General features: G+C 34.8%; 1 protein-coding gene across 5 annotated transcripts in view; it reads right to left on the bottom strand.

The window, feature by feature from the left end:
- LOC132697769 (serine/threonine-protein phosphatase 2B catalytic subunit 2-like) overlaps nt 1-25399 on the bottom strand; it is a 97630-nt gene that overhangs the window by 12525 nt on the left and 59706 nt on the right. For all 5 annotated transcript variants that reach the window (XR_009618299.1, XM_060663388.1, XM_060663389.1 and 2 more), the window contains exon 5: nt 19935-20080. Coding sequence is in view for 4 of the 5 variants with exons in the window: in XM_060663388.1 (XP_060519371.1) it covers nt 19935-20080 (146 nt within the window). In the remaining variant the exon portion in view is untranslated. The remainder of the gene's footprint in view (nt 1-19934; nt 20081-25399) is intronic.

Genomic DNA, 25399 nt, shown 5'->3' with positions numbered 1-25399 from the left:
AATGCACGTAACTTAAAATAAACTAAGCAATAATTAAATGTTTTTAGAGGGATGGATGAACCTGATGCTTTAATAATAAATTATCGACATTAGCCGTCAATTTTGTAAGGATTCATCTTAAATCTCCTTGGCTAATTATGTCCAGTCTGTTTCTTTTTTTCGTTAGGAGAATGGTAACAGAGCTTTTCCACAAATTATAATTTTTTCCGCTATATTCTGTAATACGGAATAAGCAAAGGGTATATTTTTTTTCAGCTAGAATTGATGATACCCGTTTTTAAACTGAACTTCAAGTTCCTCTTTTGTACTTAATTCAATCAGTTCTTCTATATCACCATATGGCTTAATTATCCACAGTGGTATTACCATAGTCAAAACATTCTGGAATGTAGTTTCAAAATCTCATAAAGGGCATTCAAATGTTGAAGGTACGTTGAAACGTCGTCCTCCTAGAAGTTTGTCTAGGACAAATTGGGGAATTGCTTCATTAGTTTAAGATGGAGCATGTTTTAATTAAATCTGTTAAATACGCGATGTCTGTTTTCCGTTTTATTAAACGGCTTTTTAGATTTTTGTATTTAGCATCTAGAAATTCCAAAATAGTTTCAAAAAGTGAAAAAAATCTTATCAAACACAAGCCTTTGGACAGCCAGCGTACTTTAGTGTGATGCGGGTAAGTAGATACTTTCAGTGTATGTTGAGATCCGCTATCGTGGACTCCCATTTTTATTTCATGGACCCTCAATTTTTTTTTCGCTAACGTACAACCCTTGCAGGTTGTCATAGACCCCGATATTTCAATAAATTTGATCCAATCCACGCAAGGAGTTTCCCTTTACCAATATAAGTTTATTTAAGCGCGATATATGTCGGCGGTTTTGTTGTGGGCTCGAAAATCGTGAGCCGGGCTGCTGTGTGGCGATTTCACCGAACCTGGTGAATATTTGATGTAACCGGAGGAGAGGTTTTATTAAATTACCTTTCGCTACCCCGTTTGTGTTCATAATTAAAACTTGGTCGCGTTCAGTCAACTGTAATTTATTTATTTACCCTGTGCGGGAATTCCGGTTGTTCTATACGGAAACGCTCGTCCAAATAATTACTGGAAACATGTTCGTACGCATAATTGCGATGATTTTTTACCCGGTAATTGATTGAATTAAAGTAAATAGGAAATTCATTGCGTAGGTGTTGTTAAATGGCATGTCCCAGTTTTTAAATATTTGGAAATACGACCACAACATGCCGAAAAAAATTAAAAGATACATTTAATTATAGAAATTATAAATGACATCATATTATTTAAAACACATAATGATAATAATAATAAAGCTCTAATACAACCCCCAACAAAGTAATACAAAGAAAAAGGGAAAAGAATCGAGAGAAAAGTCACTATGAAAAAAAAAAGGAATAAAAGAAGTACCAAATAGTGGTATTAAATCCACGACTAGGATACCACGAGCAGATACAATTAAACATATTATGTTCGATAGCCAAGTTGCTTTGTATTTAACTTATATTCTAACATATCAAGCACCATCTCGGTTTTACAAGAAACTATCAACTATTTTGCTACCAAGTTTGCTACAATCACAAAGCTATGCAGACGCTTTCGCGTATAATCACTCAAGTTTTGGGGGAAGATTAACCCCCATTTTTTATTATTCAGCCGCTTTTACATCGATTGGTCATTAAATTTTCATGACCTACATGTCAAACCTGACGTCGCTGTTGGAGAATGTAGTTGGGTGATTGGTACGTAGGTGGGAGTATTATTCCTCACTTGCATTTTATTGAACAATAATATGGTTTAAAAAAGAATCAAAAACTTTTTATCATGCACTTATCAGTCCCGCCATATATATTAATACTCATTCCCACAATATTGATTTTTGATACGACGACCATCGCAGACTCAAAAAACGTTTTCAAAGAAGGCCGTCGCCGAGATTTTTTATCCGAAAGGTTGGGTTCTATTTAAAAATATAACTCCTCAAACCGATTTTATTAGGCTGTCCGTTTAGGTTACGGCGTAGAAAGGATTTACAAAAAGGTAATACGATATTAAAAGACCCGATTTTACTTCTAAAAACTCAAATAACAGATACAGTCCGAAATTTGACAGGATAATTTCTCAAGCATTTTTAAGTTAAAAAGTTGCTATGATCTACTATGATTGTCGTGATATAAGGTGTCAAAATTTTCCTTTAATTTCTATTTTTCAGCATAATTTCCCAATTAATGCCGATTTGTGCACAAAAATTATTTGTAAAAAATGAATTTCTCAATCATTTATACGTGGATAAAGTCCTCTCATTAGAAAAAGAAATTTTAATAAAGGAATACCAAGAAGGCTAGTAAGTTAATTTATTCCACAATACATTTTGTTTGTATTGTTATTTAGGAGAACAATACAAACAATAAACTTTTGCCGAATGGTTAAGTACTAGGTAATCAATATTAGTGACATTGTTTTTATATTAAATGATAACTTCTACTAATGCTGATATTGTTGAAATGCATTTTAAATAGGAACTTGCCAATGGCAATGCAATTTAAAGCTAGACGTTTGTATTTTGTTATACGAATCGCATGGTCCCCACAATAGGAATATTTAAGAAAGCTAGACATCAAAGAGGTTATTCTTAATCTGATAGTGACTTTCCATTACGTATAAACTTCTGCTAATGGTTTGTCAAACGCCTTATTCAAAATCCTTTGTTTCAAAATCTAATTCTGCTCATATACAAATGACAGTTTTCTGTTAGCGTGTGGCCTAAAGTAATAATCTTGGTCAGTCTCAAGAATCGTAAACCTAATGGATTGTCCAATCCCATAAGACATACGTTCGCCAAAATTGTCGATCGGACGTGGTCGCTTGTGACGTAAACGAAGTCCTCTAACGGTTTTTGTGTATTCTGTCAATGCAGGCGTATTAAACCGTTGCATTTTGTGTTCCTTGAACAATTAAAATAATTTAAACTACTGAGTAGTGCGCTTATGTTTGTGTTAATTGTATTTCTGGAAAATAACTTGGATAAAACAGTGTTTTTAAGCTAACTAACCAAAACTAACCAAAGACTTAAAAGTTTTGTGTTCGTGCTGCTTATTAGCGGTGTTATTAGTTATGAGTCCCAAAGCAGATCATCATTTTCATCAGTTTCCTCAAGGGGATCTAAGGATCAATCTGGTTTTAATCAGGGTGCTAAGGAAACTACTGAAGATGCTTTGAAGTACATTGCGGGCTACTTGGCTAATTTAGGAGATTATACTTATAAAGTTACCACAGATCAGCGTTACAGCATTCCCTCTTGGGTGCAACAGTTATTATGTGGGGGGTTTATAAAGCCTTCTGATCATTTTTTGAAAAAAAATAAAAAATTGAACTTTTATTTTGAATCCCGTCATGGTGATTCGTTTCGAAAAGGGCAAGGGGTAGTAAAAAACTTAGCAAAAAAAATATTGAAAACAGAAAAAGGATTACCATTTAGTTAGAGATTTTTGTAAGCTAAGAACGGTAATTCGTATGAACTTCAGAAATTTAAAAGCAAAATATAACGTTAGTTGAAAAAGAAAATATTTGCAAGATGATACCCGCGGAAAAAAAAATTAGAAACTATGGTAAAATTGTAAAATAAAGATTTAAGTATATGTAGTAATATGTATTTTTTATATTATGTATACTTTGGATTGGAAGATTGAAAGCGTGCCTACAGGTAGGAGATTTTTTAAAAACACATTACTTAAACTCAAAATATTAGTAAGGTTACTCATAGCGATTTTATCGCGTAAAAATTATTGATGAAAACCATAATATATGGCCGTACGAAACGGCATGAGCCCTTGTGAGAAAAAATATGCAAGTAGCACCCTCACAATTATAAACAAAATTAAACAAACAAATTCTAATTACTCATGTCAAGAAACCCTTAGGCACCGATTGTCGCACAGAAGTCGGCATTACTTCGGAAATTAAATAAAATTAAAAATAAGACAATGACATCCGGTAAAATATCGGCCACTTATTAAAAATAGCAACGTGTATTATTATAATTTTTAGTTAGTCTTTTGTTGGATAATTGACTTGCAAAATAACGGTTGAACGAAATTTTGTTATAGAGTATTGAAAACAACCAAACAGACAAAAGATAGAATTTCAGATATAGGTTACCAAAGTCTTAAATTCAATCGAAGCTCGAAATATGGGGGTGTTATCTAGTACGTTGGACGAAAGATAACTTCACTTGTACGGCGTCGGGATTCCTAAATTTCCCAACAAAAAATATTGACATTTGCCGGGCTCGAAGCTGAGTAATCGCATATATTTGCATTCAGCTTAGGTCGCTCAAGTGCACCCTCAAAGTTGGAGATAAAACTTTGGCAGGGAAGTGAACGAGGGGTGTATTTTAAACTTCGCTAAGGACATAATAATTCGGCATCCAAAGCTGCTCACACACAATCTTCGAGAAATTGAGGTAATTGATACTACCTCAAGATGTGACGTCATTGTGTTACATTGTGTTATCAAATGTTGTACACATGTCTTAAGCATTAAAGATGCTAAATATTTTCTAAAAAATGTACCAGTGGAATCCGTAAAATGTGGTAGGTATCGATTGAATACTTTTGAAAGGAAGAAAGGTACATTTTCTCAAATTGTCTAAATACTTGATATTGTTCTATGGTAAATCAAAATATGTCAATTACTGAAAATAATTATTATCAATTTTTTTTAAAGAAAATTTTGTAGTCTCTCATCTTGGTCTTTCATTTTCTTCGAATTTCGAAGACTCATCAAAAACCATATACTACTAAATTATTTGCATTGTAAAATATCGAACTATTGACAAGCAGCAAGAACTACATTCCAATTATAGCTACCCCTAATTAGTACCCATAAATTCTTATCGAAATAAATACGGTAAATATTCAGCAATGCAGTGGGAGTCTCGGTTTGTTTAGTCTGTGGCTCTAATCTGCACAGGGTCAAAATAGAGCACTGCCATTTGCGTCGTATTATTAACAACGCGTCGTCAATATCATCGAGTAGTTTGTGTTACGTTAAAACGAGCCGATGCAGCGGCTTTTCGAAAAATTCTACATTAAATAAAGGTCCCATTAAAAGCGTCTGCGAAACTGCCGTTCCAATATAAACTCTTGGATAAAATTTTCCCGTTTCTCTCTATCGCAAGAAAGGCTTTTACGAGCCTTATTTCGCGGTACGATGCGCCGTAAAACTTTTATCACTTCTATTGTTTCCATACGCGCTCTATCTGGCATTAAACGCGGCATTGTTTAAAACTCAGCTAAATAAAGAAGAAAAAAAGACTTCGGTTTTGAGTTAGACAGTGAACTCGATCTAAACTGGAATGGCAACAAGCATTGTAGAAAAAAATTGCAAAGAACAAAATCTAAATAAAAAATTAATAGTGTTGTAACTTGTTTCAAAAAAGCGAAAAACTGACATCAAAATTGATATATGTACTCAGAAATGCAAAATATTTATGTTTTGTCCAAAGATTAAAAAAAATTATAATACAATCTAACAATATAATATAATAAACATTATATTATTATCTGCCCAGTAGTTTAGGAATACATCCTGTTGTTGATTACGGATTCACTAGAACTAACGAAAACTAAGGAAACCGAAGCTTTGCAGCCCATTCTCAGTTAAAAATGGCATAAGTAAGAGAGTAAGTACGAAGCCAAAGATGACATTAAACCACCATGAATTAAAAGGCCCCATATTCTCGTTTCCATTGAATTGACGCCTATTTTGTGGTTGTGGATCCATTTGGAGCAAGTGAAGTACTGAGCTTTTAGTATTTTCTCTGCTACTTGTGAAAACTGATTGGACTCTTTTTTTTATATATTATTATATTCCTATTTGTGGTAATATTTAATTTAAAACTAAGTTAAATACAGTGTGCTGTGTAGCTGAAGACCGAAATCGGACAAGTAGAAAGCATCACTTTAAAACAAAATCAAAGCCTAAGTACATATTTACTAAACGTAATTCAGATTTTCAACTTTCAGTATCCATATTCCTGCAGAAAGAATAACATTTAATAATGTTCAGTGGCAGCTTGTGGGAAAAAGTTTTACCTTTTCCAAAAACGGAGAAGTATTAATCTGCTCAATTATTTGTTGGCGACAAACTTCATTATGCACTGTAACAGATTATTCTGAATTTCTTTGGAAGTGCCCGTAAATATCCAAGAATTTTTTAATGTGCTTACTTAGATTTACATCTAATTCAGCAGAAAAATTAATTCCCGGAAATATACCTGGATTTTTGGAAATTTCGCTGTCACCATGTCTCCGAATAGCCAATTCAAAAGCTCCGCAAGATTAAATACAATTAATAAATTTTGTTAAGATTTACCTATTTATTGGCACATTTTTATTATGATTTTTACAAAACTTCTGGATTCCTGCTGCGTCAGTTTTTGCTGAGTCGAACTAATTGACATTTCGCCAACCATCCAGTTGCTTTCTTCAGAGCTTGACTGAAACTGGCTCGCATTTTACTCTGTACCTGCTTATATATTGTTTGAGGGGCGCGGCGTTAAATGAGGGGCATAAACACCGTCTCGGATGACTGATTCCCATATTGGTGACAGGTAAAGACCTGAGTCGCTGCTAAGATTTATCGAATAAAATTTTATGTCGGGTTTCGTGATTGTGTTCGGCAACTTCTGATGAGTTTATTTGTCTTGTATCTTAAGGCGCTTTCATGTTCTTTGAGCCTAGTTGATATTGAGAGGGTTTTGGACAAGTGGTAAATCTGGTTTTGACGTTATATTTCTTTAGAACTTTTGATATGTGGTCAGTGATGTTTGGAATGTAAGGAAGGACCACAGTGGCCTCAATGCTATTGGAAGGTTGTGATGAAGGGTATTTTGTAATGAAACGCTTAATATCTTTAATGTGGAAATTATTAGAGAGAAGAGCAGAGGTAAGATGTTTTAATTTTGGGTTCATTGACTCCGGCTGGGATAGCTTTACGGCTCTGTAAACAAGAGAGTTGATAACCGATAATTTTTGGGCCTGATGGTGATGTGACCATGCATTAAGGTTTCGGTCTGTGTGCGTAGGTTTTCTATAAATACAATGACCCAATGTTAGGTCTGATTTTCTATTGATAAGAATATCTAAGAATGGGAGGTTATTATTAGTTTCCAACACAATGGTAAAACGTGTGTTAGAGTGTATAGAGTTTAAATATCTAACAAAATCTACTAAGGATTCTTGACCATGAGGCCAAATAACAAAAGTATCATCGACATACGTTTGCATAATTTTGGTTTTAGATGAAAAGTATCGAGAGCATTTTTCAATTAACGTGAGAAGGTTTGGTTCCAGGTTCTCGAATTGTCATATATCAGAAATGATGTTGAGAGTTTCAAGAATAGCAACTTTAACAACGTTAGCAAGTTCGACACAGTAAAAACCGACGCAGGAGGAATCCAGAGGTTTTGTAAAAAGTATTACAGTAGACTGCGAAAGTTTCTTTGAAAAATTAACATTTTTATTATTTTTCTGTATATTTACCCCGTAAGCAGAATCTAATGGTTAATGGTTATGAATGTGGCTTTTAGGATTTTCATGCCTTTTTATTTTCAAACTTAAAAACTCTAGATCGGTGACCCCTATTGCCGTCCAAGCATATAACAATTTAAAGCATTTTTTGTGTGTACTAAACTACCGTGTTTCTAATTACACCAACATTTTTAATGGTAATATCTGGTATTGGCGGACCTTATGCTTTTAATTCTAACTTTTTATTATACGTAATCTCTTTATATTAATTAAATGCTTACAGCTCGTTCAGAACAACTCTGTGACATTTCCATTGCACTTTTTTACCATAATAACGATGCGAACGCAAAGGATTATGAACTTATTGTTGATAAAAGGAAATATTTCAGTTAGACCATTTAATTATTTTTTTATTTTCTGTAAGTTCTTAATTTTTTACTAGCTCTGCAGTATATGCACCTGATAACACTTCTTGGTTAATTCCCTATGTAAAATAACAATTGTAAATGTAATGAATGTGTAAGTAGTTTTTTTAGGACCGTCCATTTAGTAATTTGATTTTACCGATATAAATCATCATTATTTTGTTTATTGGTTGCAAAGAAAAGAAAAGCATTTTTGTTTCCTAAATAATTACAAACCAGTGCAATTTAAAACTGTTTTTTTAAATTAAACTCATTTTACCGTCATCTTAAAACAATATCTGGGTCAAATACGAGATGTCACTTTTTCGATGGTATGACGTTTAAAGTCTACTTTAGCCTGTGGTTTGTGGATACAACTTAATGGTTTTTGGTAGGTTTTTAGCGTTTTTAGTGCTTGGAAGTTTTTTTTTTTTGGTAAGGTTTATAGGTGCCTAAATATATTAGAATAGTAATAAACAAGTGTATACTTTGATGTGTACTAAATAAATAATCCGCGGTGGTCTGCATATATCTAGGTAGGAGAATGAGCAATATTGCTTGTACCCCTAGGTTTTGTCTTAAATATTTGCATTCCTCTTTCGTCTACAGAAAATCGACGTGATTTCGGATAGGCGTTGACTTATCTTTAGAGATATATAATCTAAGGGTTTTGGTTCAGTCCAACTGACGCTAGCCCGGGCACTTACAGATACGTCGAAAGTGGACCTAATAAATATTGCATTAAGATGCGGCGAGTCTATGATACGAAAAGTCCGCTTCAAAGTGCAGAACATAACGCCTCCGTCTTATCAATAATTCATGGGTACCAGAAAAAGCCGCAGCGTTTTCCCGTACCATACAGGAATTTTCGTAGGACGCGTTTTAAATATTAAATCGAACATTATTCAAAACGTCATCCCCACCACATCAAATGTCCCGCTTAAACGTGTTTCCAAGGATGCGTCCAAATGGGGGGCCACCTTGCTTCGGAATCTAATGCGGGTACCTTGTACATGACGAACCGAAAGGAATTTTGCGAAGACGTTCACGAAGCGCCACCACTTTTTTTTCGATAACAGTTCCTTTATGCTCCATTATTTCCAATTAAGTCAAGTGTTTTTTTTTAAATACTAAATACTTGTAATGGTCTTTTTAGTCATGTTACTCGATAACCTATTAGTGTCATTTAGGTTTCATAAAAAAAAACAGCAACAACCTCCGTCCCCCAGTGAAGGTCTAAATATATCAAAAATTCTAAATTATGGGTTTTTAACTCGCTAACCAAAGAATTCAAATCGCAGCACACTTTAAATTTTACGGTATACCGGGTGACACAAGAACATTCTATAACTTTTAAACAACGGCTTGATACAGCCATTTAAAATTTGGAAAGGTAAATATAGGCTGAACGTTCAATTTTCTGACAACATGTAGTCAATAGTTTCACTTCCGTCTTGAGCGGAAACGACAGTAATTTTCGAATTTTAAATTTCACATTTTTTTTTGTTTTTTTTTTTTAAATTTTTATTTAATTTTTGAAAATTGTGTCTCGGTGATTGTGACCATCATAAATAGTATTAACCGGGTCACCTGATCATAGAAGAAAATGTAAATGAAACTTTTCTTTACTTATCTAATGGCAAATAGCATTTAATGTAATGAATAATGTATAGGTTGTGCCATTTAAAATTCGAAAATTATTGTCATTTCCGCTCAAACCGGAAACCATTGACTACATATTGTCAAAAAACTGGACATTCAGCCTATATTAAAAGTTATATAGTGTTCCCACTTTCTTGTGTCACCCGGTATAGTGTAGCCGTGTATACAGGGTGTCGCTGAATTAAGCGTAGGTTACGAATAAAATGGTTAAGTGGCCCTTAAAGTTATTGATTACACAGTGTAAAAACCTTACCTGAATCTTAAACCAAGTCAAACGTCAATGGGTCTCACAATCATCCGCCTTTTTCGAACCCTAAGCAGCAATTACACCGCATTAACCGATTCGGCTGAATATCAATTACGCAAACTCAATCAGATAATTACATAAGTAACAATTACGTTTCTATGTGACTAATTGCCACACCATTTCGTTCGGAAATCGATTAGTGAGACCCTAATGGCGGCTTTGTTGTCGGAACTGATAGAAACTTACCCCTGCACGCGTCGACTCCGTTATCTTTCGATACATACAACTTTATAACAAAGGTTCAATGAACAATGAGTGAGGAGGGGGACGCAAGACAGTTCTCAGATTCTGACTTCGCCCCCAACTGCAAAGCAGCTCGATTGCCGCCCGCCCGTCGCCTAGCTCATATAGCGCGGTATAATTTGTCTACAAAGACTGAAAAATATGAGAGAAATTTTTTATATGGAAATTCCGAAGCTTCCCTTTCACTCCCCGGGGACCGGTTCTTACTTTAGCAAAAGGGGAATTACCGGAATGTTTGAGGGAAAAAAAGTTTAATCCGATATTTTCTCCCGAGCCGGAAATTATCCATGAAAATATATTTCGATTTTGTTTGAATTACGCTTTAACAAGATATTTCAAAAAACTCGTCTTTTTCGTTCTTGTTCAATCGAATATGACTGTTTCTTTTCTATTGTTTTTTTAAGTTCCTCACTTGTTACCCACTCTCTGCTATTACTAACTGCTGGGAAATAGGATAAGAAAATATTAGTCTTCTATTCTCGAGTTTCTATGCAAATTACATTCAAAGACACACCGCTGGGAAATTTGCGGATTCCGGGACTATTTTAATGTAACAACTATTCGGCGCATCGTGCAAAAAGAGGAAACCTCATCTTCATATTGTTTTATGTTGTTTTAGACCACGTCAAAAATATTAAAATATTCACCCTATGAAAGTTTATATTAACCTCATTCCTAACGAATTATTTAACAAATGTATACATCAACAGTGCCATAAAAGTAGGAGGAGGTTTATCAGAAGAGTTTTCAAAGGACCTAAGACAAAGTTGCTGTATGGCACTCATACATGAGGGCGAAGTATCATAAAATGGGTATACCTATATACATTGCACTTCGCAGATGACCAAAAAATGAAGCCAAGATGAACATTACATCAGGCTTCGGAAACTTCATGAAAACTCCTTAAAGTGAGGGTTACAAATAAAGGTAAGCAACCACCTACTTGGTTGTAGGTGGGCAAGAGAGGTCAAAAGAATTTATGAGAACAAGAAAATAAAAAATAGAGCTGATGGCGAAGATATTCGAACCAAAATCATCAAAGGGAAAGCAGCAATGGAATGGAGTACCGGAGAAGGAGCTGTGATATAATATAACTCGACGAATTTCAGCGGATCCAATAAAATGACGTAAAACTAGAATAAGTAATAAGAACAACTAGAATAAGTCAATATAATAATACGCATGATGTCTAGGAACGCCTCGTAGCCTTCGCAATTTTGTAACCTTAAGATTTGCATTCACAAAACGATAAAACCGTTTTAGAATTGTTAATACAATTTAGAAAAAAAACACGAAAGTCCTATTCTCAGGAATGTAAACTTAAGCGTCGTCCATTAAAGAAAAACGTTTTAATTTCACATCCAGTGTGTAGTTCTCTAGACGTTGGGGCGCCGGCTTTCTATACTTCAATTCGATTCGGTTCAGTTATCGTGGAAAACGACCCCCTTCGCGCAGACAAATGGCTTCGCCGATACACCAGCCGCGCTTAACGAAGTATGCAACTTAAAATGCATTATTCAGCAACACGTAATGGCGTCGCAAAAGGACGCATCGATTCGTCGAAAATGTTTGGCCAAAAGTCGGCGATCGCCGAAAAGATATGTAGGTTTATGAAGAAATGGTCTCGGTAATTGAATTTATAAAAATTACCTCTGGGTACGCCATGTTCTATCTGAACCATCATATATATTATTCTATGCAACTGAATTCTAACTAAATTACGCTTGTGAACTTTATCGTACTGAAATGATTCTGGTAATGTAGCCAGTATGCATTTTGTGAGGAAAACTTTAAGTGAAACGGGTAGTAATGGATATTTTCATACACGCTAATACTTCATAGCAGATGACTAAAATTGTTTCTAACCACTTGGGATTGTTAGGGATAAATCGTTTGTTATTCCTTCTTTGGACTAGGTAGTTATGATATATTGTTATTACTTTTGACAGTGACAATAGTGTATAAAGAAAAGAATCTACTAATAATTTTACACTAGAGTTTAATTAATAAACATTTTTTTTAATGGTAAATTCTTATGTTGCACGTGCTTGCATTAATGTACAAAATTGCCACTTTTGTATAAGCATAAGTGTAATTACATTATATTTATTACAGTTATTATATTTCGCTGGGTGATTTCTCATGTATTTTTAAAGTAAAAAGTTGCTATAAATGTGTGGTCTAAAATGCTTTGTTTTCGAGATAGGTGTCGAAATTTTAATTTTACTTTTTTTTTTCAACATTTAATATGATTTTGATCTGATTTTTCACCCAGTTTTTATTTCGCGTTGATCTGTTTAATTGTTTCAAAATAATTTTAAAAAAGGTTATTTTACAAAATTCTTCATTTGTGAACGAAAATTCTTCATTGAATTTTATCATTTGTATGACAAGACAATTGTACTTGTGCGTATTATTTAGAAATAAAAAGTAAATGCATTTTCTTTACACATTGATTTAGTTGCTACAAAAATTTACTCCTACTGTTTAAGTAAATACGTGTATATTTTAAGTCTTTCTTGAAATAATACTGCTCAAAAGTATAGTCTGTCTCAATTTTCATCGTGTTGGCTTTCGAGGGATCCTCCCCAATAAAACTTTAACGACGTTTTAATCTATTGTTAATAGGTAAATCCATTAACAAAAAATGTATTCTTACTTGAGTGACAACGAAGAGACTTGCCAGGTATATTTCTTTCTTTCTGATTTATTTTTTTAATTTTTTTATTTTTTACATATGTGGCAGTGTTGAACAATCGATTTTACTGTGCGTTTCGCTTGATGCAAAACAGGTTGTGAAAAATTGTGTATGAAACGTTAATCCGTAGAGCACCTATTTAACAAGAAGCTTTTAAAGAAATCTGTCTACCGACAAAAACGCCAATATTGTCGATAAGGGATATTATCAATAGTGCAGAATTCAAGAAAAGAAATAAACGTAGTGATCTTTAAATTCACGGTATAGACAATAGTGATCAGGACCTAATAAGAAGGAAAATATACTGCCTTTATCAGAGCAAAGTGGTTCCTACCTAGGGTAAACTGAAAAAGAAGCTAGAGGAAGATAAAAACAATATAAATGTAAGCCGTCCCATCCCCTATAGAGTTATTTCTAAAATTGGATGTAAGTACCGAGAAATGGAATCACACAGTTTACGCACTTGAAGATTTAATTACCTTCAAGAAATTCGAAGATATAAATTAGACAACAAATGAATAATTTACCTTGATGAAACATGGTTCGATACATACGACACTGTATCCAAAGGATATGCTGATTCCACTCAAAACTATCAGACAACAGTACTTCACATAAGGGAAAATGCATCACCATAATACAAACTGGGTCATAAGACGGAAGCTTGCAAAGAATATTAAGGATTCCAGGTTGGATTATCATAAGGATACAAGCAGCCGTGTGTTCAGTTACAAAAAAAAACGCAACTTCTGGAAGTCCTAAATTCATATGCAATTAAAAAACAGTATGTATGCGATGATTTAGCTGAATAAGTTGTTGCAGATTTAACTCCATAGAGTATGGAACCAAGTAAAATCGAAGAGCAGAAAATGTTATTCCTAGTTTAAGTCCTAGTGTTATAAATTTCTTACATTTCTATACAAAACAATGTAAATTCTATTATAATTAATCTTAATAACGACTCTGATAGTGAAACAGAATTTGCTATGAATTTATTGTATACATATTTTTCTTAGTGTAATCTGTCCTTTAATACCTACCGGACTCGAGTTTTATTGCCGTCGGAAGGTAACTTCCATAATTACGGGCAAAAGCCAGCACAATGAAGATTGAGACAGACTATACATACTGCCATTTTGGACAAATTTTAAAAACGTTAGAAAAGACTTAAGTATTTTATACCTATGTAAGTAATATGCGAATGATTTCAGTAATCCGACATTTTCTATTCTAAAAATTGCTTCAGTTTTATATCACGCCGCTGACATTCCAGTGAAGATCGAGTTCACTGTATACAAATGATATCGATGAATCTTTTTCTTCGTTTTAGTCCTTCGTGTAGGTTCAGACTATACCAATTTCCTTTCCCGGGCGAATTTTGCAAATAACGTTCGACCTGGCTCTTACGTAATGGTTATACGGAACAACTCAATGGACCAATGCTTCGCATACTAAACAGACCTCGGGCCGGAAATGGTCCACATTGGGTTTTAACTCGTCTGAAAACCAAAGCGCCGTCGGACTTCGTAACTTTCCCCCTTTAATTTGCAAACGTTTTAGATAAGGTTTGGATTTCCCGGGGAAAAGTAAGTGCTTTCCACTCTGACCCAGTTACATTCGCGTATTTTGCGATCCGGGGAAAAAAGAAGAAAAATACTCGAGGAGATGGTAATCGCCGGTTTATTTATCCGGACAGCGAAAAATCAAGACGAAATCGTGCGATGTGACAAAAAGGAACTTACTTATTTTCGTTGAAAGGTTTTGACTATTTAAATCAAGAGAGGTGAATAAAAACTTGATAATAGTTTATCATGCAACAACTTTAGTTGCGAGTTTGTTAAACTGACACTTTCTGCAAGCTTGATCAGTGCGTAATTGGGTATTTCATCGAAAGGAGTAGAAAAAAAGCTTTTTGTTAGATGTTTTTTAAGCAAAAACCAGGTTTCATACGACTAAAAATAAGTATTAGATTTAACTAATATTTTAACAAGTACGGAAGGAAAACCGTACCAATAATATTTGGATCTATTTAGTTTAAAAATGTGTTCTAAACATTTACACCAACTAGGCAAAAAAATATGCTTTATAAAGAATAAAGACCTAAAAAGTCCATTTCGCATAGCAAGTACAGCTTTAGAGTATATTTTCAGTAATTTCAGTCAAAATCAATATCCAAAAGCTTTAATAAATAAAAAATGAAGGATAAAGACACGGTGTTGCCGAAACAATTGTCATGTAAAAATATATAATTTCGTGAAAATCGGAGTTTTTAGTTTTAATTTATTTTGACAAATGGATTTTCATCAAGCAAAGGCCGCCTCAGTTCAAAAGACTTAATGTTTCCCTCGAAATCTTCGGTTTAGGTTAGGGTAGTGTAACATATTTTTTACAGCTGTAACTTATGTCATCTTGGAGCTTGGTTCTCTTTATAAATTTTCCATACTTGTAAACTGCTTTTAGTACAAGCAACCTTTCCTGTCAAACCTTTCTGCTGTTAAGCGGGTTAATTGGCAGATTTGCAAATTTGATTAGTACTCAGTTAGTTCTGTGGCCGAGTTAAGATTCTTGCTTAGAGCGATGATAGTTTTGGACTTTACCTCTGGAGATTGGATGAGACACGCTGAAATAACGGTCTTTTCTGTGTCTGCTGCGCGATCAACTAGCGATAGCGATACATTTGATTCTTAAAAGGTAACATAATAGTAACGCTGTAATTAACTAATTTGTGCAGTTGTTCCAGCATAAAGTTTTTTTAAACTAAGTATAACTTTAATTAAACAGTACCAAGATAAGGTCGCTCTCTAATTTTCCCTACCTCTACTATTTCCGTTGCTGTGATAACTCATTCTCTTCATAAAATAAGAGCAGTTTGTTAGTTTTCCGTAACAGCGTTCAAGAACTGGTTTCTTTTCCCTTGGAAGAGTTGGCTTAAGATACTATGTACAGAGATTTCGATATTCTCATTAACAAATGTAGCTATTTAATGAGAGTAAGCACTTGGTAATAAAAGAATAGGCGGTTTGTGGCACCCAAACAACAAATCCCTCTCAATGGTAGCGTTGCAATCAAAACACCATGTTTACCACGCCATAAGCGGTTCGAAAATCGGCCATAACGGAGCAATACGGGATGCGAGTCCACAATAAAACTTTAGCATCGCGCTTCTGCCGGCATAGTCGGCGGGATTGGCTATCAGAAAGACGTTCCACGATGGGGATTTTAATAAGGGGGCACTAAAATGTTATGTTTCGCGTAAAAATGGGAAACATAACAAACGTGTTATTATTTTAGGTGAAGAGGCAGGCTTGAATTTTCCCCCATCTCTCTTTTTCTCGCTCGCTACTTTCTCGTATAATTTAAAGCAAATGTTTTCGGTGCATTAAATAAATGTTTCTACTTTATAATACGGAGACGCTTCGTGTTACGGCGTTCGCCATACGTTCTAAAGCTTTTAGCAAATGCGCTTAACCTGCAATAGTGTGGCGCTCTGCGAGGATTACATGGGCTCTGACACAAAATTGTGAACGTGCCACGCAGAGATGTACGAGTAGCGAACGAGGTACACAACATGCTTGGTTCATCAAATTCCTATGAATAACTACCAGGTATTGAAAGTCCCTTGTATATAAAATCCTATCGCTCTTTCAGGACCATAATTTCGATAATCCAGTTTCTGGTACACGCATTAGACACATGGAAGAATGGAAGCAACTTTATGTGGCATTAGAGAGTAAATTTGGTAGATCAGGTATTGTGCAGTTCACCAAATTATTATTAGAAGAAATAGGAAGATGAATATGTTCGTTTGATATTATAATCTGTATCATTACCTATCTATTTTGTGTACTATACCCATCCATGAATAACAAAAAAGTATAAGAATATTGTTGGTTGACAAAACACACCAATGTCGTTGATAAGCGATATTATTAATAGCAAAGAAGAAAATAAAAGAAAAACCGTAGTGATTTTTAATCTCATCCAATAAATAATACTGAACCGCATCTAATAAAAAGGCAAATATATTGTTTTTACCATAGTGGAGTAAAATTAAAGCCTGAGTTCTGCCTTCTGTCTTCCGGAGAAAATATCTTGCTGCCATCTGTCAATAAGTGGCGAAACTTATGTGTTTGGTTAGTTATAAATTGGTAATTTGATGTGTGTTGCCATCTGCAAGGTGTTGGTTTGTGAATGAATTGATTAACAAATTGTAATTTTGATACCTAAAAATCTCGCCCGGGGGAAGGGGGTTGCAGAACTTAGGGTTCTTTCTATTAAACTTTGGCTGAGCTAAAAAAGGAACTAGGCAAAAATGCAACCAATATAAATATCTTCACAGAGTTGTCAGTTGGAATAGCACTTGTCCGTCAAGGTATTAAAAGATAGATATTACGAAAATTTATCTGGATGAAACATGGTTCGATGCGAATGACACACTATCCAAAGGATTGAGTTTTTTCCAGCAAAAACTGGCAGGCGAGAGCACCTTCCAATATGTCTTAAACCTTTAATGCTCCATGTCTAACATTGTCATCTAACTCCGGTTTTATTCCTTCATTATTATATTATAGTCTACGGTAATGGTTAAGTTGTTAACAGTTAATTAAAAAAAAGGCCCATCCACAAATCAGAGTAGGCAGATAATTAAAATGATTAGCAGCTCGCTTTGACATGATTCCGAGCGCGTTTCCTAATGTCGTCCGGCCTGGTTGCCAAACTGATTAGAATTAATGTTCGGCTAGCACGTAAAGTTTCGACAGTGCGCACGACGCAAAAGTTCCGGTAATCTCCAGTGGTAATAATGTTTCGCGTATCTGCCTATCACGTTGCGGAATTTAGGTGGTCATTTAGCCCAGATGGATATCCATGATCTGTTTTAGTAGCAAACTATATCGGGTAATCGATGATTTTTTAACATTTGGGTACTTGCATTTTGGACGCAGCTCTATAGAACTAAGAAAAGCTCGTTTAAGATAATATTTTGGCATCAAAACTATTAAGTAAAACCCAAATGTAATACTAGTGCTAGACCTTTTATTAAGCAGAGGTAAAAACTGTAAATACTACAAACGACACAAAAAAACTATTAAGTAATACCCAAATGTAATACTAGTCCTTTTACTAAGCGGAGGTAAAAACTGTAAATACTACAAACGACTCTTTACAAAATTTGTAAAAATTCGCTATGGGTATCGGTATCAAAAGAGCGCAATGTCGAGAATGTTTTGAAAAATTTCAGTGGGAAGTTCGGGGACTTTATTGTTGTTGTTTTTAATGCAGTATTTCTTTTTCCGAATTTCCGAAAAAGGAAATTATTAACATTAGTTTCGGCTAAAAACAAAAAGTTTTTTTAACATCGTAATATGGCGAAAATTCAACAGGAAAACATAAAATGGCGACCAGAACGGGACTAAAAAAATATACATGTGCCAAATAGCAATTCCAATTTCACACCTATATTATTATTACATTATTCAAACAGAATAAAATAATTAAATAAAAACATTCTAGAGGCTATGCGTTCTATTTATCATAACTCGTTATTTTATAAACATTGGTGGGAAGTAAATATCAATAAAGCTCAAAATTTAGTGCCCTATTATACAGGAACGCATTTAGCTCTAGAATCGTAGACATATGATGATATCTTCTAAAAACAATATATGAAAAAATTAAGAAATCCCTCCACACTTTTTTTTTGTATGATGAAAAATCTATACCTTTTAAAGTAAAATAAAATTACCGCGAGCTCCATCCAAACAGATAAATAAGAACTTAGTCAGTGGAACCAGTTAGTCACCAAAACGTTGAATTGTGAGAAAAAAATCCCAATTCGTGAGGAAATAGTATTCACATAAATAAATTACTTTCGAAAGAAAACGTACAATAGGTGTCCGTCCCTGTCCTTCCCTACGCGTATACTTCCACCAGAAATATAGTGCTTTTACAATCGACACCGTTATTAGCTTTTCCTACTGTTTATTACTCCAAAACCGCTGCCTCTTATAGAACATCCTGCCGAGCAGACCCTTACCCTTAACCATTCCAAGACCGTCTAAGGAATTTATGAATGTTTTCATTCTTTTTCGCCCAGCAATTCTTGAATCATATACATAAAAATTAGTACAAAGTAACAATTTATTACGTTCTATTTCATTGCGTTTCTACATAGTATCATTATTAATATACAAAATACTAAATATGATAATAATAATATCAGTCACTTAAAAATCACTATCACAGTTAGACCAGCTTTTTGTTGTTTTTTCTTGTCCCCACATTACAAAGCGTTAAAAAACCGGAAATTGCTTAATTGTAAGATTCTAACAAATGTGTATCTGTATCCTTATGACGTACCTTTACCTACCGCGAATATAACCTACAGTCTTAAAAAAGACTGTTGTTGTTTACTAATCGAAGAACTACGTAGAAGACACAAAAATACAAGAAGAAGAATGTTATTATCGACCGGCACACAAGACAAAAATGATTATTTTCAAACTTACCTGTATGATATATTGAACCTTCCAGTGAAAAAAGCCTTGCAGGGTCAAGGCTCGAGAATCAGTTATATAAACAGGTACTCACTGGAAGTATCTCATTCAAATACTTCCGTAATATATACGAACATATTGCAATTTGGATTAAGAGCGATATATATCACCTGATATTAAAATAAACGCTTCTACTTATTCGAAAATATCCCGCAGTATCAATGCTTAATCAAATTAAAACCGGTCAATTTACGTTTCAAATAAAAATCTCAAGTTTCTACAAATATTCGTTACGTCCCATCTCAGGCAAGACCTGCTTAATGCAGAATAAATATCTGTCGCGATGGGTTAGCGGTTAAGGTCCTCTAAAATGCTTAAAACCTCAAAGCAATAAATGCACTATATTTTTGGTCGTACAATAACAACTGCAATTTAACCCGATCTGGCGCCGATCTTGCGGTACCAATTTCACCCACTTAATTAATAACGAAGTCGGACCGTATTTTATTCAAGTCTTTAGACTCAAAATTTCACTCGTGCAACTTTCAACTCGTTGGAAGTTGGAAATCGTAGCTTACCTTTCGTATGTCGTCTAGATTGTGAATTTCCGGTGATAAACCCCCGTGTACGCAAAGGAACTGTTGGTTCATGAGCGCCGCCAGTGGCAAGCAATCGAACGCCTCCATACACGCATCATATACACGTTCAGAATATTTTATTTTACCTGGAATGCAAAACCAAATCTTTTAGTTGCAACACCGGACATTAGCAACGACAAGAAGCGTTACTCTCCGTAATCTCTTATCATCGACCCCGCTCTTCAATACCGACAAGCGCAAAAAGAAAACTGGTGTTGGGATTTGCGACTCGTTTTAGTATCGAACCGTTAACGGAGAGTGCACCTTTTTGTCTTTCTGTGGCAACAATAAATTTCTAACCGTTACACGTTAGCAGTTTTATGTTATTTAAGAGCTGTTGTAGTTTAAAAAAACTATAAGAATATAAAAATGGGCTTGGCCAGACTCTGTCTGCGCTCCAAGAAGACGGCTTGATTGTTCGACTTCTATCGCGAGCAGGCGCCGCGGTCTAGAAAAGCACCTGTCGCTAGCCAGTTAACGCGAAAATATTGTGAACGGATATAGGAAATATAGTATGTAAACAGTTAGTGAGTCTTATTTTAGACTAAATATATTTTAAGATCCGTTTAGTTTCACAGTGACATTCAACGAACCCGAAAGAGACAATTTAAAAAAGTAACAAGTTGTGTTCTGGTATGAGTTGGATTAATAAGATACGATTCAAAATAAAATATTGCATCTATGGTCGCTTACACGTCTTTTCACTTATGTTACATCAAAGTGGTTCATAAATTAGAGTCTGAGCACTTAAATTAATGCCTAAATTTTAAAGACGTTTATAAACTAGGTACTAGGATAATCTTCACTAAAATAAATATGCGATTCGAAATGTTTGAATCAGCGGCGTATAGAGTAAGCGAAGAGAAAAATACTAATTCTGGCGTTTTTCTTTTTGTAATAAAGCATTTGGGGTCCAACTATGGTATTAATTTTATGAAATATGACCATATAGGTACTAGATAATATAACACTATTCTGATAATACTTCTAAAACCAATCAACCAAACACACGTGTCGTATCAAACCATGCTTTCAACCAACCAGTTTTCAGTTTGGCTGTGACATTTTTTTTGGCCAATAAATTTCAGGAAAAAGCGAGTTCAGTGTGTGGAGCTCTTTATTAAAAGACAATGGCAAAAAGTGCATAGTAATTCAATAGTAATTTTGTTTGCCCCTGGTGGGATAAAAAAATATATGTACGGAATTTTTACAGATATTTTGTAGTTGTAATACTGATCATTTCTGTTTATTGATGTAGTATTATAGAAAAAGGTTTTCCATTGCTTATTGCATTTCAGAATTTTCTTCTTTTCAGTAGCAGCGAAAACTCAATGCAGTTACTATATATCATTCAACAATTTATATTATGAACGATACGTTGGTCACAATTTTTTTTATACACGAGAGGACTGAGTACTCAATAAACAATTATACTTTTTCTGCCAATATTAGCTTATTAACTATCAAAACTGCCAATTGTCCAAATCCCAAAATCCGTGACTATAGTACCACAAAAGCCCGAGAGGGTTCGCAACAGTGTTTAATGACGTTTTAAAATAATATTTCGCACAAGCTTGTACGACCGCCTGTTGGTTTCCTCATCGGAATTGCAGTACATCGCAGTTTAATAGTTATAATTATTGGTTTAATAATTATTTACACTTCCTCAACCACTTCGTGTAAAGCTCGAGGCGCAAGGTTGTGAATAAACATACATATTTTATATACGTTGTACAAAACGTCAAAGTTTTTAGCTTGAAAACGACTAAATCTTTAGGACATCGTGTTCAACAATTACTTGTGTTTTTAACTCGATTTTGTGTCAGTGAAGAAATGACACGATAGCTATGACACTTCATATTGAAATTTACGCCAACCATAGAGCTGTTACTAAATGGCTATGGATTTTTAAATGTCGTAACGCTTTGTCGGCTATATTGATTACGGGCCCGCTCTCGCGACCCAAACCATGCGCCACCGTTCCCCGAATAAATCCGGAATACATTACCATTGAAATGGGGGTCAAGGTACCAACGCATAGTGAAGACCTTGCCCGAGTTATAAAATCGGGCCGGGTCAATTCACTTTTAATCCCACACTGGAAACAAACGCAGGGAAACAATAGAATGACGAGTTGGAACCGATGAGGTTTCATCGCAGTCAACATTTCTACATATAGATGATCATGTGCAAGCAGTGAACTCAATCTAAACAACGACGTAATAGAAAAGTGAGGCTATTTGAGGGAATTCTTGTCTCTGTCTGGCTCATGGGAAATGCTCGTTAATTGATTAAATTGTTTGCTGACTACTAAAATCATATGCATACAAATATTCGCAAAAAAATAATCTTAGAATAAAAATAACTTATTATTTTAATTCTTGGAAACTTATAATAATAACTTATCACAAAATAAGTACATACATAGTATTATCTATGTCTATACGTATGAAAAAGGTAAAAAAAAAATCATCATTTCAATGTTATACAAACAGGTACATAGGCAAGTCGTTGCATGACTAAAAGAATTGAAAACGTTTTCAATCCTAAGAACGGGAAAATTTAGCCCATATTTGTTCTACGATACTGGATATTAAACCAGTGTCTGGTTTGTTGTAGAATTTATTTAGGATTCGTACATATGGAAAAGTAGTATATATTTATAAAGAATCGCAACAATTGGTATCAAATATAGATCGATCGGTACTTTGGAGAAACTGGTACATCGCACTCTGTCTCGCAATGGTCCCGTTTGTCTGTCGTACCCTTTTCATCAATTCCCGAAATAAGTCCCACTATTTGTTTGGTCCTGCTGACAGAACGATTTATGAAACGAGGTTCCCCGAATTGCCCGGTTCACAACAGGTTAGTAATTAATGGAGTCTAAGGGGCAGCGGGAGTCCACCAAACAGTTAACTATTTAAAAAATCATTAAAATAAATTAAATAAAATAGTTCTTTTTTTTCCTAGGGTATTTATTTTAAATACTGATCTTATTTGGCAATAGTCGTGATTTTTTACCGGACTATTTGAAGTGGTACTGTATGTATGTTGTCAGGAGTATGAAGTATACAAGAGATTCAATTTCAAAATCGATATTTTAATATTGCTCACTCTATAAAATTAAAAATTTTCATAAATTGTGCTAAATAAGGCAGATACTGTACTTTCTCACAGTATTGTGCTCCCCTGTATACCGGGTGTTTTAAAAACTTCTATCCGAAAAAGCCTCCTTCAGAAGATAAAAGGGCCAAAACAAATTGTTTTTTATTATTTCTAAAACCGTTAATAACATTTGGACAAGTTGAGGTCATAAAAGCTAATGCTAGCAAAATTTTAAGTTCAAAATTTGTAATAGTTACATTTCCTAGATGTTTTTGAAACAATTATTATTTCCTGACATAGTTTGGTCCTCGGTATGAAAATTACTTTGAATGGAAAAGTTTTTAAAAGATACGATTTTTGTCGGAAAAATTAAAAATATCCCCAAAAAAAAGAGTTTGGGGGCAAAATAACTAAACAAGTGGCATCATCCCCCACCCCCAATAAATATACTATATATAAACTAGCCAAACTAACGTTATTTTTTAATATTCTATTCACTGAAGAAATTAGGGGAGCATTTTTTGAAGAACTTTGTATAATATATTTCTTTGTAAGTGCTTAGGTCTCTTCTTTAAAGGACACTTCCCGTAAGCGTACAGTGGATACACGTTTTTGGGAGCTTTCACCGCATCGCGTAAATGTTTAGTAATGGGTGAAAGTTTTGCCCCAAAATCTCGTGAATCTATGACAAAATTACCGCTTTTACATTTTCCGTATTCGAGGAGATTTAATTTAAAATCTTTATGAGTTCATTAATGCCGCGGATACCTCGATTAAAATTTTATGTTTCAATCCGGCACCGGGAGGGACGCGACGACGACTAATTAAAAAGTTATTTTTGGCCGCGCGAAACGACTCGAATTCGCCGTAATTCGTCCGAATGCGGCGGCAATTTAAAAGCGATAAACCGCTTCCATCTAATTACGGACGCGTTCCCTTGCGCAAAGATCTCGGCTTTGACGGCGAATTCGTCAACGCAATTGCGTATCGAGGGAAGCGGGCCGACCTATTTCCGGAAAGTGCAGCGGTAGTAGCGGGAGCGGCCGCCGCCGCCGCCGCCGCCGACGCCACAGATCCGCTCAGCGACCTGCGAAATCAGCGAGATGCTTGTCTGCGAGGCGACGGTGCATGCGATGAGCATTACGGTTATGAAAATTCCCTAGCAGACGGTGGACTGCGGCCAAAGAGCTCCAATCTCACCAGAGGCAACAGTGGCCAACCTAGTTACTTTCGAAAAACCGATGAAATCTAATTTTTCGAAAGTATACGGTCTTGGCAACGAAACTCATATATTGGAAACGGTGCCTCGTGCAGCGTCGCGTCATTGGTGTAGATAAAATCAACGTAGAAAAAAAACGTTTTTATTTTTTTGTCTGTTTGTCCGTTCTCTGTTCTCTGATCTCTGTTCTCTGTCGACGCTCCATAAAAATGCAAATAACTTCCGAACGGTATGAGCAAGGAAGGTGAAATTAAGCTCCTTTTGAACAGCCCACGGGACACATAATTCCATAAGAAATGGCCAAGATCATACTTTGGCGTCGATTTTTTTTGCGATTTTCGCGTGTTTTTTATACAGCGCCATGAAACACGATAAGTGTCCGAAATTTGCAGCTATCGATTTCAAAATTGGCACAAATATAAGGTTTAGCTCCGTAACGGGACCTATTGAAATTGGGAGGCTGGGAGGAGGTCGGGAAGTATTTTTAAAAATTCTAATATCGCATTTGCAGGGTTTCGAGAGAAAAATCATTTCTCAAAAACGATCTATGCGATCGAAGAAATTCTTGAACCAAAAGACGCGCGAGATGTGGGCCAAATCCTTTATTCTCGACGATTTTTTAAAAATGTACAGGACGCGTCAGTAATTTTGAAGAGACTGAAAATTAGGCTCCCTTTAAAATTATAATTGATAATATCTAGAAGGCTCTGATTCTTTGATCAGTTTCTTTTATATAGCCCGTATGGACGGCTAAAATTATTGTATTTAAGGTCTTCAGATATTCAACAGGTTGTTCGGGATATTCTGTGCAATATTAAAAAAACGTCATAGGTGACTCAAATATGAAGCTATGGCAAGGAACTAAAAGTTCGTATCCACATCTAAACAGTTGCAATTGAGCGTAATAAAATTTTACCAAATACTTTTTTAAAAATTTTGAAAATTTTTCTTTCAATATTTTGGCTTCCAGAAACATATGATTTTGTCAAAAACTATTCAACCGATCGGCAAAATTTTAGAACCAGGAAACGCGGAAGATAACTTTTATTTCGGGCATTTTTTCTAAATCAAAAAAACCGTG

This window comes from Cylas formicarius, unplaced genomic scaffold, assembly GCF_029955315.1.
Source record: "Cylas formicarius isolate icCylForm1 unplaced genomic scaffold, icCylForm1.1 PGA_scaffold_2__14_contigs__length_35257938, whole genome shotgun sequence".
Classification (NCBI taxonomy): domain Eukaryota; kingdom Metazoa; phylum Arthropoda; class Insecta; order Coleoptera; family Brentidae; genus Cylas; species Cylas formicarius.
The sequence above is the reverse complement of the archived record's forward strand: the minus strand, read 5'-3'. Positions and strand labels throughout refer to the sequence as shown.